This window comes from Phascolarctos cinereus, unplaced genomic scaffold, assembly GCF_003287225.1.
Source record: "Phascolarctos cinereus isolate Bilbo 61053 unplaced genomic scaffold, phaCin_HiC Scaffold_5;HRSCAF=322, whole genome shotgun sequence".
NCBI lineage: Eukaryota > Metazoa > Chordata > Mammalia > Diprotodontia > Phascolarctidae > Phascolarctos > Phascolarctos cinereus.
The window spans coordinates 277,040,300-277,056,710 of NW_027555958.1; the positions used below are offsets into that span (position 1 = coordinate 277,040,300).

The 16,411-nt window shown below is 43.6% G+C and overlaps 1 protein-coding gene across 1 annotated transcript in view; it reads left to right on the plus strand.

The window, feature by feature from the left end:
• The first annotated feature begins 3,877 nt into the window (after positions 1–3,877).
• AXIN2 (axin 2) overlaps positions 3,878–16,411 on the plus strand; it is a 43,123-nt gene continuing 30,589 nt past the window's right edge. Inside the window, 3 exon segments of the mRNA XM_021000960.2 lie at positions 3,878–4,342; positions 5,943–6,868; positions 14,594–14,734. Of these exon segments, the coding sequence (XP_020856619.1) occupies positions 6,042–6,868; positions 14,594–14,734 (968 nt within the window). The 5' untranslated portion in view covers positions 3,878–4,342; positions 5,943–6,041.

Below are 16,411 nucleotides of genomic sequence, written 5' to 3' on the forward strand. Positions count from 1 at the left end.
TTTGCTACCACAAAAAAAAAGGTACTTTTCTATCTTTGACCTCTTTGAGGACTATGCTTAGTAGTGAGATCTTTGGATGAAAGGGTGACATTTTAATAATTTTCCCCCTCTCCATATAATTCCAAAGTGTTTTTCAGAATAGTTGGACTAAGTCACACCTCCATCAATGGTGCAACTGAAATCTATGCAAACATGTAGTTCTCTGTATGAATTCACAACCTGGTCACAAACTATGATGGGACAGAAGCTTGCCTTATTCTCCTGAATTCTTTAATAGTTAGAGTGTTGAATTCTGTGCTCATCCTACAGGGTTCCTCTTCCCATTTCCTCCTTTCCTCACAAATACATTTGTTGTCTTCCCCATTAGGGACCCTCCAAGGCAAAAATCACTCACTCACAAAGTCCTCCCTTTTTCTTCCCCTAGATGGACCCAGAAAACAGATTTCAATACACAAAACCCCATGTCAGATTCATTTCATCAAGCATTAATACCTACTATACGCCAAACATTGTAGATAGAGACAATGAAAAATAGTCCTTGCCCTCAAGAAGCTAACATTCTCTGTGTGTGGAGGGGTAAGGTGGAGTGGAGAGAATTGCTTATGTATGACGTGTATGTAAACGGAAGTCAGTCTGCCAATTTATTTACCAAGGAGATCAAGGGTATTGTATGTGTTTTGGGGGTGGAGGTTACTTTGTGGTTTCTATTTTGACAACAGTGATTCTGGGGCCCCTCAATCCCTTTTCTGCTAAAGACCAGTCAGCTTCTGGTTAACCTCATCCTAGTTAGGCTCACTAAAATAACAAAAGAGCAGCCCTGCTCTATAGAGGCTAAGGGCACAGGGTAGCCAACTGGGGGGGCATAAGACTTTGTTTTCTTATATTTAGTTCGATGGGTATTGAGAGACCTATACTTTTCTGTTCTCGACAGGTCACCAAGAGACATTTTTTTTGCAGCTCAGGAAAAATAGTTCTTCTGAAGGCCTAATAATAGGTTGTAGTAGGCACCTTTACATTTAAAAGGGATTCTCATGAATTAAGTTTAGCAAGAAAGGCAAGGTGAAAAAAGTGACTTGAAGAATTGTAGATTTCAAAGTGTTGAGCTGAAAGTAATGTTGATTATGTTGGGGAAAACTGCCACACACAGCAGGCTGGAATTCTGGTGCACTCTGTACTTTAATTAAAAAAGAAAGAAAACTTAATAATTAAGTCATCACGTTACAAAGAGGGTTTCACTGCAGCAGAGGGGAAAAAAGACACTTCTCCCATCTCTTAAAAAAAAATGTCCTTAATGTTTCTGAGTGTAAACTATTTTCTTCCCAGCGACAGGAGGTTATGACCACAAGTCTTTCGAGCTCCAGGATAGAGGAAGAACTTAAAGAACGTTGGGGGGGGGGTGAGGATTGAGACATTTTCAAAACATTAAAACCTTGTGTCTAGAGAATTGATATTCCGTGTCTTTAATATTTAACACACGGGAGGATGTGAACACCTTAGAACAGTTTACTGGCTACGAGACATAGAAGGTGTGTGCCCGTCCAGCTAATGAAAAGAGGCTTGGGACAAGAACAAGAGGTGAAGTTGCGGATTTTCATCTTAATTGGATTGGGAAATGCCTTCTAATTAGGTGTCAGGCTTGCTTCCCCCTTCTCCCCTAGAGCACCTAGGCATCTACTCACACAACTTCTTTCCCTTCATCACCATAGAGTAAGTTCAATTGCATTACCCAGCTGTAATCGTAGTTGTGCACATAAAATTCATTCAAACTCACATACATGCACACATCCACGTATGTGTGTGCTCAGGCTTGGACTGGTTGAAATCTTACCAGTACCACTCACAGGTATGAAACCACCTTCTCCAGTAGGAAGGGTAAAGCTCCCCAGGGAAACTTTAATTCAAAGGGAAGACGGGAGGGAGGAGGCGGGGGTGGGGTGGGGGGACGGGGGCAAGTGTTTGATGATAGGGGGAAAAATCGACTGCGGCGCTTGCAGTACTGGATACAGCCAGAATGCTACACATAAACTTGCATTCCAGTGCTGGGGTGAGGGGTGGGGGGTGTAGAATCCGGCGGTTGGGGGGTGGGGCGGAGGGCGGGAGGAACGGAAAAAAGAAGCAGGGATTTAGAGAAGTCAAAAACTCAAGTTGTGGAAGGGGAGAGGTCAGCACGGGAAGGGTTAACGTGGGGAGTGGAACGTGCGGCAGCTGAGGGCGGCGACCGAGACCGGGGGTGGTGGACTCGGTTGGGGGGGATGTTGGGGGTGGGGGGGCCTGTCCCTTTAAGGCTCCTCCGGCACTGTGGGGATTGCTGGGCTAATATGATTGGGGCGGCGGGATCACTTACTTCTGACGCTCCAAAGCCTGGGGGAGTTGGCTCGAGATTGCTTCTCTTTGATAAGGTCCTGGTAACTTAGTAACAACTCTGGGGATTAAAAAAATAATAATCCATAAAATGGATTATATCTGTATTCCGAGTCTCCAAACTCCTTTGCAAAAAAAAAAAAGTCATGTCTGCATATATTAATATGTATAGTAATGTATATGTAATGTGCGATGGAATATCCTCAAAGAAATGTTTTGAGGTGGGGGGGTAACCCAAAATTATAACATCTCCCCCCCTCCCCGCTTGGAATTCAGGTTCTTGCCTGCAGTGAGGGAGCTGCGGCAGGAAGGAGCAAAGGATTGGGGTAGCTCTCGGATCTGGAGGGGGTTAGGAGAGGGCTGAAGAGGGAGAGGGGGTAGACGAAAAGGTGTGTGTATGTATGTATGTGCGTGTGTATGTACGTACGTATGTATGTGTAGTGTTACGTTCCAGAGCTGTGGGTTAGTTGAAGGGGACAGGGGTGTTGCAGAAAGGCGCTTATCTCCCTTTCAGGACCCTGCTTCTCGGCTCCCGCCTTTGATGTGCACAGTTAAACCCACAGCTCAGTTTTTGTTGGAATAGCCCGGAGGACATTTGGTGCATGGAATGACTGCTGGAAACAAGACCTGTGTTGAAAGAAGGGGAGGGAGGGGGGTTCGAGGGGGAGGGAAGGGAAGCTGGGATGGTGGTGGAAGAGGCATCGGATCTTTTGCATAAAAAGGGGTGGTGGAGCGATCCCATTCATCCCCCCCCCTTTTCGGTTAGATTAAAAAAAAATTTCATACATTACTGTTTAATTCCCACCCCCTTCTTACCACCAACCTCCCCCACCAAAGCAGCCCATGTTGTCTGATGCCTTCGCAAAACTGGGCAGGACTGGGGTGGTTGGGTGCGGAACCCGGGTCCCGGCCAGGGGGCCCAGTGCTAGGAGCCTTCGAGGTTTCGCGGTGGAGCAGACGAGTGGATCCAAGGTAAGTTGCAAAGAATGCAGTGATCCCGGCGCTGGCCCCCTCTGGAACCCTTTGATGTGCTCTTGGCTGAGGCTTTGAAGTTTTTCAGGAAAGCTATTTCGGTGCTCGCTCCCAGGCAAGCTAGGAAGAGAGCCGCGGACTGCGTAGGGGAGGAGAATGGTGGGGGCTGTGGGAGTAGATTCTCTAGGAGCCCCCCCACTCCCCCCCATTCATGACCCTAAAGCCGAAACATCTATGGCAAATACTTATCCAAGTGGGGGAGGGAGAGAGAGAGAGAGTGAAAGAGAGAGAGAGAGAGAGAGAGAGAGTGTGCGGGCGGGGGAGAGAGGGGGAGGTAGGTAGAGATCTTTTTGTGGTCTGATTATTATCATTATTATTTATGTGTGCGCGCTCCACCCCCCCTACCCCCCCGCGTCTGCGTGTGTGTTTGGTAGGTGAGATGAAAGGATGGCAGTTCTCGTACCCCTCCACCCCTTTCTTACCCCCACCCCTTTCCCCTCCTCCCTCCTCCCCCTCCTCCAGCTACTCCCTGTGAAGTCCTAAGGGGCCCAGAGAGCTTAGTTAGGGGGTCAGTAGTTGCTTAGGACGCGAAGGAAGCAAGTGGCTTAGGAGTTTACTGAGGGTTTTTTCCCCTCACTCCTTTTCCGCCTTAGATTTCTAGCCTTTTTTTTCTTTGGTTTTGTTTTGTTTTTGTAAAGAGGGAAAAAAGAGACTACCAGCCCCGTCGCCATTTCTGGAGTTTTATTATTTTTTTTCCCTTTAATTTAATGTGTGTGGGGTGGTGTTTAAGGATTGGTCCTTTTGAAGATTCTTCTTCTCTTCGCGGCCCCGGTACCCTGGCGCCGGGTGGATTGTAAAGACTGCTGCTGCTTTTCCCTCCTCGTGTCTTTGGTTCCGAGGGGAAGGGGTCCAGTTGCCTTTTTTTTTTTTTTGAGTGGGCAGACTCTACCTGGGGAAACCCTTCTTGGAGGAGATGAGAACCCAGCTTCGCTATGCCTTCGCCTTTCAGGTAGATCTGCTAGCCAACACTTGGATTTAACCTCATTTTCTTTTCCACTGCCCTTCTTCCAGCTCCTCTCCCCTTTCCCGGCTTCTTTCGCCTTTTTCTTCCCTCCCTCCAACCCTCCTGTAGTTCCCGGGACCGCAGACCTCCAGATCAGATGGCTCAGGTTGCGGGACTCCAACATCCCGGAACCCCCCCCCCACACACTTTGGTTCTCAGAACCGCACACCTCCTTAATATTGCTGAGGCCATGGGGTTCCTACGTACGGGACCCCGCCTCCAACACCCCTCACCCCCTGCCGCGCTTTGATTCCCAGCACCGCAAACCTCCCCTTGGGATGGCTGAGGCTGTGGGGCTCCAACATCCGAGACTCCACCCCCAGTTCCTCTCCTCCCCCCCCACCCCAGTTGGTCTGTAGCCCCTGCGTCTGAGCGTCCTACCCCTTGGAGGCTCTCATGTGTACTTGGTCGGGTCTGTTAGAGGATTTTCTTTATTTTATTTTTTGGTAGGGGAGCCACACTGGGTTGGTGCGGAGCTTTTGATTCTTCGTGCAAGGCTCTAGAGAATGTCTCCACCCCCCTCCCCTTCTTTGCTTCTGAATTCTTCATTCTTCTGTTCTGAGGGGGGAAAGGTGTGTGTTTGGAGTGGGAGGGTGGGAAGGGAGTTGAGCCGCTTTGACTCCAGAAAAAGTTTGGGGATAAGGGAGGTAGTGAGTTGGTCAGCTCTCTGATGTGTGCTGGGGTGCGGTAGGGGGAAGTGGGGGGGAGCGGAGGGCGCTGCAGGTAACTATTTATCCCTTAAGGGCTTGAAGTATCCTTTAGGTTTGCGAGGACCCGGGCGGAGAGTTGGGGTGATGGGTGGACATTTTAAGATCAGGGTCTGGAAGCAGCTAGAAAATTGAATCTTTTTGGTTTGGGGTGGGGGTGGGGGTGATGGTCCGCAGGCAGCATCCAAGATGTATGTTCCGTGCACAGCAGCTTCAGCACGGCACTGGGAGTGCTCCTTTCTGGGGTTCATAATCTGAATTTTTAAGGAATGAGAGAAGAGAGAGGAGTGGAGAGGAAAGGAAAGGGGGTGTGGTGGCGAGGAATGGGAACCATATGCCCGAGGAAGAGCACGTTTCGAGTTCTCTGTACCCAAAGCCAAGTTGGGGTAATTGAGCGAAATTGGTTTCACCTGCCAGCGACCTGCGATTTCAGCTTTGAGTCTCTAGGATGTTATCAGGACTGGGTAGAGAAGGAAGAAGGAAGGAAGCAAGCAAGCAAGGGGCGGTGAAGGCTCCTTTGGGAGACCTGGCTCTTTGGTGTATGAGGTTCGCTGGATGGAGTGGGTTTATTGAAGGTTATTTCTTCAACCCTCTTTTTTTTTTTAACCTCCTAACTGGAAAAGTGTGCCGGGAGTTCAGGTTTCCCTTTTGAAACGGTGTATCTGATACTTTTGATTAGCACATTGGAGATAGCTGGGTTGCCTGATTTGAATGTGAGGAGTTGAAAAGCCTGTTTACTTTCTCGCTTTGATGTTGGGTGGATCTGGTTTTGATTAGATCAATACCCTTTTCTCTCTCTCTCTTCCACCATCCCTCCCTCCCCCCTTTTCCCCTTACAGAGAGAAGTTTCAGAGGAGCCTTTGCTGACTTGAGAGAACACGCTGATTACAGAGGAGAACTGGAAGAAGAGAAGAAACTGTGAGAAACACTCCATCGCCATGAGTAGTGCTGTGTTGGTTACTCATATCTCAGACCCTAGCAGTAGCTTCAGAGAGGACGCCCCTCGACCCCCAGTGCCAGGAGAAGAAGGAGAGACGCCATCATGCCAGCAGTCTGTCCACCTTGGTCAGGGCAAGAGCCCAGTCATCAAAGCTATGCCTATCTCTTCCAGCACTAGGAGGAATGAAGATGGCTTGGGGGAGCCTGAAGGCAGGGCATCCCCAGACTCCCCTCTGGCCAGGTGGACCAACTCTTTACATTCCTTGTTGGGCGATCAGGATGGGGCTTATCTTTTTCGGACTTTCCTGGAGAGGGAGCAGTGTGTGGATACCTTAGACTTTTGGTTTGCTTGCAATGGATTCAGGCAGATGAACCTTAAAGATACCAAAACTTTAAGAGTAGCCAAAGCAATTTACAAAAGGTACATCGAAAATAACTGTATCGTTTCCAAGCAGCTGAAACCAGCCACCAAGACCTACATAAGAGATAGCATTAAGAAGCAGCAGATAGATTCCATCATGTTTGATCAAGCTCAGACTGAGATTCAGACAGTGATGGAGGAAAATGCCTACCAGATGTTTTTGACTTCTGATATATACCTCGAATATGTAAGGAGTGGAGGAGAAAACCCAGCTTATATTAACAACGGTGGGCTTGGGAGTTTAAAGGTGGTCTGTGGGTATCTCCCCACCTTAAATGAAGAAGAGGAGTGGAGCTGTGAGGACTTTAAAGGCAAGGTTTTGCCTGCAGTGGTTGGCCTGTCCAGCAAAACTCTAAGGGCTACAACACATGTGAGGTCCACCGAAGCTGTTGAAAATGGATACAGGTAAGAAGTTTTGGGGAATAGTGGCTTTGTGAACTTTTTATTTTTAGAAGAGGTAGACTGAAAAGCCTTTCTGAAGTAGGATACATATTCTGAGTCTTACACAGCTTGTCACCAGCACCTGTAGAAAGGACTGGGAAAGAACCCCTCAACACCATAATGAGAAAACACTGACACAAGGATTTGTTGATTCAGCAGTCTGTTAGCAATCAGCTCTGTGATCTTGTTCCTCTTTGATTAAAAGAGGGTGATGAAGTTAGAAGCATGAAACCTAACTAGCCTCAAAAACTCTTGAGGTATAGTCATTAATGTGGGTTAGCTCTTTCACTGTGCTGGAGTTTAGAGTTGAGTGAGAGTAAAGCATTTTTAAAAGGCCTCTGAATCACCACATCCACTAAGCCACTATTTGTGGAAGAGGTCATTCTGCTGTCCATCAGTATGGAGTTTAATTATGCAAAAAGGGAAGCAGCTGGTGGCAGAGCAAGAAATAACATGTACACTTACATTACCTTGGCTAAGTCATATAATTTGGACTTTTCATTTTAGGTTTAGAGCCAACGGACCAGCTTAATGTTAATAGATAACTGAGATTGTGGCTCATTTATATTGAATTAGATGTTGCCCCAAAATAAAATTCTGAATATAGAGAAGCTTCTTATATTTTCCAATGACCTTTGCTTTTGTTTTCTTATGGTATATTAGCACATTTTTTAAAGTACTTGTGAATTTAAAGATTATAGTTTAGTTCATGAAGACCTTAACCCAAAGTGTGGAAGTCTCTGGAGTACTCTTTGTTGATTCAGAAAATAAATTGTCATCTAGAAAATGGCCCAAGTCTTTTAAGATACTTTATCTTTGGAATAGCTTCCATCCTACCTGTTCAAATGACAGGTCCCCCTATGTTTTTTTTTCCCTTCCCCTTTCTCTTCCAAGTGGCCTTCTTGAAAGTTGACCTTGTAATTTTAAAGTATTGTCTCCAGACTCAAAAGGGAAAGGGTCAACAAAATAGTGGAATTTTTGACCAGCTGGGTCTGTGCTCTGGGCTGCTGTTTCCTTTCTAGGTATTTAATGTTAACCATTGTTGTCTTTTTAATGGGATGCACTTGGGCCTTTGGGAGCTAATAAATAGGTAAACTAAATGATGGATGAAAAGATGAAAAGGATAGAGAATGGAGCAATGTCTTATTGCTGTTCCTATAAACACCAGGCAGTTACCTTGAGGGGCTCCTTGTATATTACCTAGGTAGACTGGGGGAAGGGGGGTCAGCACCATCTCCAGAGGTGGTGTATGTCAAAAATGGAAAATAAGAGATCCTCTTGTTTTCCTTGCTTCAGGATCTTGAAGAATATTTTTCTGAATGGTTGTCATTGCTCAGGTGATTTAAGACCTCTAGGATACTGCCCATATGCTGGTTAAATCTGGCATCCTATGATCCCACGTTCAATTAGGTAGTCTTGTACTGTCACTTTTAAGGGCTTGTTTTTCTGCCTCTGACTCCCAGCCCACTTACCTTAGAGAGGCCTTAACTTTAAGGTTTGTTTTGGGTTTTTTTTTGGGGGAAGGGATTTGTGTTATACCTTTGTGTGTTAATCCCCAGGTGGTCGTGTCAAGTCTATTTGAGAATGATTGGAAAAGACTTATGTAGTCTTAGTAATTAAGGTCATTGAAGGCAAGTTGTAGCCAGGTAGAGCCTAGTCTATTGTGGAGATTCAGTATGGCTGGCTCCAGTTGGGTTTGTACCAGGTTTAGTTGGAATTAATGCTGTGAAGTGTTGAGTGGAAACAGGAAGATCCCGATCTGTTTATAATGCACCTAGGGCTGCCTTCTGTCTGGGTTGTGGGGCGTGGGAGTTAATGCATTCTCTTATCAAATTTTTACATGACACTATTGATTTTTCTTGTCTGCATTTACACATCACTATAACCTTCCCCTTCTTGTGGAGTGGTATTTGGAGAATTGAGGTATTTTATATATCCTCAAGTTACTTTAGGCTACTTTTTTCAGCCCTCAAATTGTCTTTGTCAGAGATTCTAATGACCCAAACTTGAACTGTTCTATCTTGTCTGAGGGTTGTTTGGTTGTTGTTGTTGTTTTTATGGGGACTAACATAAGAGGCTTCTCTCTACAGATGAGTACCATCAGGGTAGAGTTTAAGTGATGCTTCTGGGGCACATTAAGTTTCAGTGACTTGCCTGGTATGTGTCAGGCAGGATTTGACTCCCAGGCCAGCCCTCTATCCCCTACCCCACACTGCCATTCTGAAACATTAACTTATCTTGATATGTTTTATTATGCCTGGGATGTTGGGTGACAAACACTTGTAGGATTTCCCTTTATTTTTGACTTAGGTAAATTTTTGGACCATAGTAGAGTTCTGATGGGTCCTCTTCCCACCCCATCCCCATGTTTGTATAATGTAAAAACTGCCCCAAGGCCTAGTCAAATGTTCATAAACAATATAGTGCAACTTCATTCTAGGTTGTATAGCTCTTCTAGCTGTTTACCTATGCACTATTATAACTAGAAAAATTGTAATTGGCATTTATCTTGGGTTTTAAGGTTATAAAAACGTGGTTTACCTAAATTCTCTTTTGAACCTCTAAGCTCTGTAAGGTTAAGTGCTATAGGTATCATCCATCTGTTTTTAACAAGAGCATAAACACTTGTTGATAAAGGAGAAACTGAGGGTGAGAGGCTAAATCTAGTAAATATCTGAGATGGGGATTTGAACCTGGGCCATTTTAAACTTTTTTATAAATTTCCTGGTTCCATTCACTTTAATAATGGTTAGACGAACAAAAATGGTCCTCTTGGGAAAGAAAGACTGTAGCTATGAATGTGGTTGGATACTCTGTCTTTCTGGGGAATATGCATAGCAAATGCTGTAAGTTACAGTGAGTTTTGGTAGGATTGTTCTTTAAAACAAAACAATGGAAGTTATATAGAATTAGGGGCTTTGCGTAATGCATTTATTTTGAGAAAGAGCATCCAGAGAAAGTTTAGTTTAGGGTACAGATTTTTATCTCTACCAAAGACTCCGTTATATTCTTCTTTAGAGTGCTGCTTTGGCAGTGTTTGTATATTCCTCTCCAAGGTAGACTCATCTGCCTCCCATTAAATCCTCTGTTCTAACATCAGTGAGTTTGGCCTTCCTTTGAAATAAGTTGGGCCAAGCAGATGGCCCTCTACTGGCTCAAAGTGCTTCCTGTCCTTTGAAGGAACTCACTTGATGAGGCCCGACTTGTGTGAAGCTATTGGAACCAAGTTTGGCTTCAATTATCCTAGATGCCACAGTAAAGCTATGCTAGGACCAGCATTCCATGATTAAGCTAGAGAAGCAGTCCTCTGACTGCCTGGTAATCTCTAGAATATACTTGTTTGTGTATTTCTCAATAACCCTAATTGTCCCCTAATGTGTGAATCCAACAATATATTGAATGCAAGTTAGTGTGGCCTCAGGAAAAGAGGGAGTGTGCCTACTTTTATGCAGCAGCCTCGTTCAATTGTCAGAGTGACTACTTGAAAGCCCTAAACTGACAGGGAAAGACTTATAAACAAATACTTTAAATTGCATTGGTTGTGATAGGGAATCCAGAAAGGCCAACTCTATTGTACTGGCTTTGTAAGGGGGCCTTTGCCATGCCCAATGTATGGAAAGCAACATGCTGTGTGTCATGTTGTCAAGATAAGAGATAAGAATAGTCTGAAAAAACAATAAGAACTTCTACAATCTCCAGAGCAACTGCCACCTGACAGCTGAAATCACTTTGAATATTAAGGTTGGAGATTGAGTTGAGTGTGCAATATGAAATTTGCATCATGGGCTACCATTTTCCATAGGAATTTAAAATCCTTGCAGGCAACTTGATGCAAAGCAACACTGGAGAGAAACAATCAAGCCATCTGGGTACAATTACTGTAGCATGGTCAAGTTTTTTTTTTCTTAAAGTAATTACAAGAAAACAGCCCTAATCAGTTTTCTTAAAGTATGTGGAGATTTCTGCAAAGTTCTGCGTTCTTAAAAACTGAGCTCACTTTTCTTCCCCCCCAACCATCTTGTTATGATTATAGAAAAATTCCAATACTTTTTTATTCCAGTTAACTGAGTTAGGAGCAATATACTCCCATTTTTAATTCCTGCTCGAACAGTAGTCTAGTATTTTGGAAGTGAAAGGAGAAGGGGGTTTATTTTAAGAAGTCCATGTGTCAGTTTTCAGTGCAGAACTTTGAGTGGTTTCAAACGTGGATGAGTGAACGTGTGATTTTAGTCAAATGGTCTTGTACAGGAGCAGTGTGGCAGCATGGAAAAGAGGAATTTCTTGGGGAAGATTGATTAAATGTAGTTTCTACCATTTGGTTGGAAGTTAACCAATTAAAAATGACTAATCTGTTAATCTGTTAATATGAGAATGATGACAAAAGTATAAGGGATATAAGAAGGTACTTAAGGGCTCTCTGGGTACTGTTATTTATCTTAGACAAGACCCAGTGGGCTTTCAGAGTAAGAGCTAAAGGATTGAGATTCTAATATTTACAGTAGTATTCCCAAGGTCTCTCAGGGTTATAGTACCATACATAGAGTAGAAACTCACTAAATTTTCGTCACCAAGTCCTTGAAAATGGAAAAAGAGATCATGGAGATTGTGTGGGACACTTGTGGAAACTGAGTCAAGAGAAGTGAAGAGGCTTCCTAGTTTATGGTTTGCTTAAGGTTTGCTAAGCGCATGCCTACATTATCTCATTTGAGACAACTCTGTGAAAGTAAATGCTAAGGGTATTTTTTAATCAGTGTTTCAGGTGAGGAGACTGAAACTAGTTTGACTTGCTAAGGGTATATAATAGCTAGTAAACGTTTGGGGATGGAATTGAACCCAGGTCTTCCTGAATCCAAGTTCAACACCCTTATGATTGTTAGTCTAATGTAAGTTTGATTTTGATTTAAAGACTTAAAAATAATCAATAGTTCTGATCAGGATGGGTTTTTTACACATTTAACCCATTCCCCTGTTTCCAGGTAAGGCTGTGAAACCATGCTAAAGAATTTAATCTGTTTTAAAAGAATTGCAAGGAAAATGATTTTTTCCCCATTCTCTCTGCACTCCATCCCCCAGCTAGTCTGTTTATCTACCATAGCATTTTTGTAGAATTCTTTGTTGCTCTTTTCCCTACCCCTATCCATTTGCACTTCTCTCTTGTTCTGTCTTCTCTATTTTCAGAGAAGACAGAACAAGAGAGAAGTTCATTACTATCTTCAGTCCTCTTTTTGAGCTCCTCACATACTTAAAGGTTTGTCCAAATCATCCCTCTGTCATGTTTTTTTCCAGGCTGAATCATTACAATTTCTTCAGTATTGCCAACTGGATCTTATTATCCAAGCCTGTAATAATTTCCAATGTTTTGTACCAACCCCTTACCCTGTTCTCTGTGTCCTTTTATATTAGTGAGGCAGTGATGTAGTGGAAAAGAATCCAGGCCCTGGAGTCAGGAGAGACACAGGTACAAACTACTACTCTAATGCTTACTAGTTGTTTGACCTTGGATAAGTCACGTCCCTCATCTGTGAAATGAGAATAAGTCTCATAACATCCACACCACTAGGTTGCTATGAGGAAAGTGCTTTGCGGACCTTCAAGCATTATATTACTACAAGTAGTTCTTAGTGGAGTGTAGAAATGTGGGATATAGATTTTATGTGGAGGGGAGAGAGGCTGGCTTTTATAATTCTTATATGTTATGGTTTATGTTTAGGTAATGTTCTGTGTCCTTCAGGCAATTGTGCTCTCACTTAAGGGTTTATGAGATCTCGTTTTTGATTTGTTAGTCCATTGATACATAAGAAGAGCATGGAAAGCTAAAATTGGGGTCTCCTGGGAATTGGGAACCCACCTCAGCTCTGGCTTCTGCTCTCTTGTTAGCCCTTGAGACCTTGGGCAAGTCACTTAAACTTAAGTTTACAAATCCATCAAATGAGACTGGATGCAAATAATAGATTTAGAGTTGGTATATGAGGACTTCTCAACTTTCCAACCATATCAGAAGATCCTGGAAGGCAAGGATGCCTCTAATCTCATGTCCTCATTATTTTTGAGTGCCCCATAGCAGCACCCTGCATAGTAGCACCATGCGCAAATATATTCAAATTATATTTGATTGACTTAGTTATATCTCTCAGTTACCCTGTTTTCCAGCCAGAAACTACCAGGAGCTCTTAATCTTTTTGTGTTATGGACCCCTTTGGCAGTCTGTTGAAGACTTTGAACTCCTTGGAATGAGCTTTTTAAATGCATAAAGTAAAATACATAGAATTACAAAGGAAACTGACTGTATTGAATTTGTTATGAAAATTTTTTTAAAAAAATTCAGATTCCAGGTTAAGAACCTCTGACATAGACTATAGTTATTGCTGTCTCAGCTGGTATGTTCTTTACTGAGCAATAATACTGGTTTTCATCCAAGGACCATGTTCTCTTTAGGATGCTTGCAGACTGATTTGAGATCTTTCTTGGGCCTGTTATTAGTCTTTCACATTTTCATTTCTGTCTATATTTATAGCCTTTGTTCTTTTAGGAAAGGATGATAGGTCTAGCTGAGCTTAAATATCTCCTCTATTCTTTGTAAGCAGTCTCTCTCCTCTCCCTTCCCCCCTCCCCCCCAAAGGTCAGGCTTTCATGGGGGAGCTAACTTTAGTCATGCTGTCAGTATCAGCACTGTCCTGCTGAAAGAGGTCCATCTCTACCTCCTTAAGCCCCTTACTGGTCACTCCAGAGGAATGCAGCCCAGCAGGGGAGGAGCACACACTTGTTATGTGAGGGAACTTTGTAAAGACTGAGCTCAAGAGGTTGCAAGTGGGGAGCCAGCCAATGGCCAGTGAAACAAAAGGCCTAGAGATGCAAGAAGGGCCAAGGACTTCTTTCCATTTAAACAGCTGTGCTGCTCACTTTAATCCAGCTGGCCCTAACCATTCTTGGCAGAAGGATGGTGGTTAGTGTGTATAAATATGTGTGTGTGTGGGGGGGTAATAAAGAGAATGGAAGAGAGTTCAAGACACACCATCATAATTTTTCAGGGATTGCCTTCCTAGCTAATTCATACCAATTCTCACTGTTGAAACCAGATTCTCTAGTTTGCTAGACTTTATTCCCCAAGCAGGGGTCAGGATAGAGCCTGTAATTTGTACTGTTTGAACTGTTTGGGGCACAGACCCCCCCCCCAGCACTGAACCCCTACTCTAAGCCATGGTAGTCATGGCAGAAGTCAGTGTCTGCCAAATGCATGAGGATGATTCAGTGATGGTTAATCTTTTCCCTCAATCTCCCTCTCAGGTCATTCACTTCCCTTCACTACTAGGGGAAAAACTCTATTTCTCTTTAAATATTAATTTAAAATTTTCTTTCTAACATTCTTGGGAAACTACTCCTTGATCAGCCTTACCTAGGCCAACTATACAGGCCAGTAGGAAGCGGGGCAGAGAAGGGTGAAGGGAGCTAACTTGTTGTCCCAAACAGTTGGGGAGCAATTCAGGTGCTACAGGTGGGGCACGTCAGAGACTTTCGTGGTGTCTTATTTTTGACAAGATGGGCATGAGAATGCAGGCCCCTCCTGCCTGTGGGTTGAAGTGGTTATAGTGGATTGGAACTGGGTAGATAACTGCCCTACTCCCCTCTATGTCCTTGGTCACCAATTTATCTGTAGTTCCCTGACTGGACTATTGGACATTTTCTTTTTAGATCCTTCAAGAGGAATGATCCAATTAATCCGTATCACGTAAGCTTGGGCCATGTCTTTGCTCCAGCAGCTAGCGCCAACGACAGTGAAATCTCAAGTGATGCGTTGACTGATGACTCCATGTCTATGACAGACAGTAGTGTGTAAGTATGTCATTGCCCTCATGCTGTGGGTGGGGTTGAGGACATGAGGCTTGCTGAAGACACACAACTAGTCTAATTTTTGTTCTGAAGTTCTCATCTTGGGGTGGTTTATTGTTTTGTTTTGGAGTGAAAGAGTACTTCTGCATTCAGTGCTTTGAGAGGAGATGGTAGTGAACCAGGGGAGTTAGTGCCCCAGTAGTGAGAAACTAAAGTTGGATTATGGAATCCTCTGCCTGGAAGGGATAAATGCTGATCATGTCATTCTCCCCAGGCTTTGCATGAACTGTCTTGAAAGCTAGGGCTCCCACCTTATTCTTTTCATTCTCAATAGCAGGAAAGTGAGCGGTATTAGTAGGATTCAGGTTTAGGTCCTCTTTTATTCAGTGTGGTGAAAAGAGCTTAGTACTGGGTTTTTGCTCACCCTGGGGGTGTTACAAGGTATATCTGTAAAATAGACTTTTTAAAAGGAATATCTGTCCTCAGACATTCAACTGGGGGCCCGTTCTTTCAGACATCCTCAGTGGTGACACATCTTTCTTTGAGGGTGGGTTTCATTTTTGGAAACAACTAAAGATATTCCTGAGCCAATTCTGGGTAATAAAATGGGTAAGTAGTTGTTATTGTTGTTTTTAGTCATATCTGACTCTTCATGATTTGGAGTTTTCTTGGCGAAGATACTGGAGTGGTTTGCCATTTCCTTATCCAGTTCATTTTACAGAGGAAGAAACTGAGGCAAACAGGGTTAAGTGACTTGCTTAGAGTCACACAGCTAGTAAGTACTTGTCTGAGGCCAGATTTGAACTCAGGAAGATGAGTCTTCCTGTGGTCTTAGGCCTGATACTCCAGCCGCTTCAACACCTAGTTATCCAAGAAGGGGTAATAGAGCTGGTTACTACCATTTTGGATCCCAAGTGATGCATAGCCATCAGCCAGTGAGATTTTTCTTGCAAGCCTCAGTCACCAGAGGCAATTTTGAAAAATGTTTTGAGCAATGACTGCTCCATAGGGATACATTTGTACATTCCACAATTCTAACTTATCTAATGAACCACATTCATTTCTTTGGTCATACCTCAGAGTTCATTTCACCCACTAGCTGACTACATAATATGAAGTGAGTCATATTACTTCTAAGCCCGAGTTTCACTTTTCTGTAATGAGGTATTTGGACCATATTGATGTCCAGGGTTCCCTTCTAATTCAATAATAGCTCTGTCACTGACTCATTGGCTTTGTGTCTTCCCTTGACTATTGATAAAGGCGCCAGAGATCTTTGGGGAAGGTAAAAGTTGTGATGTGATGGAAGAAGGGAGCATTATAACAGTGTTAGTAGAGGAAGACTATAAAGTAATAACTGTCATCAAACATAGCTGATTTCAACTTGTCTTCAGAGCATGGCCGGGGGAGGGGGGTGTCATTACTTTGGGAATGTTTGATGACAAATCTTTGCCCTTTTGAGGGCATATGGATTTCTCTTAGCAGCCAAGAGTCATTTTGGCAGATTATGAGGAAGAAAGGTGGATGATGAAACTGGTTATGCAATTTGGGGCTAAAATTAATGACTTATTCAACACGATGTGGGGAGGAGATGTGTGAGTTTTCCAAATGACTGAAGCTTATCCATTAACATTAGTGAGATGTTTGTGAAGTATTATATACTTCCCTGCCTTTTTAAGC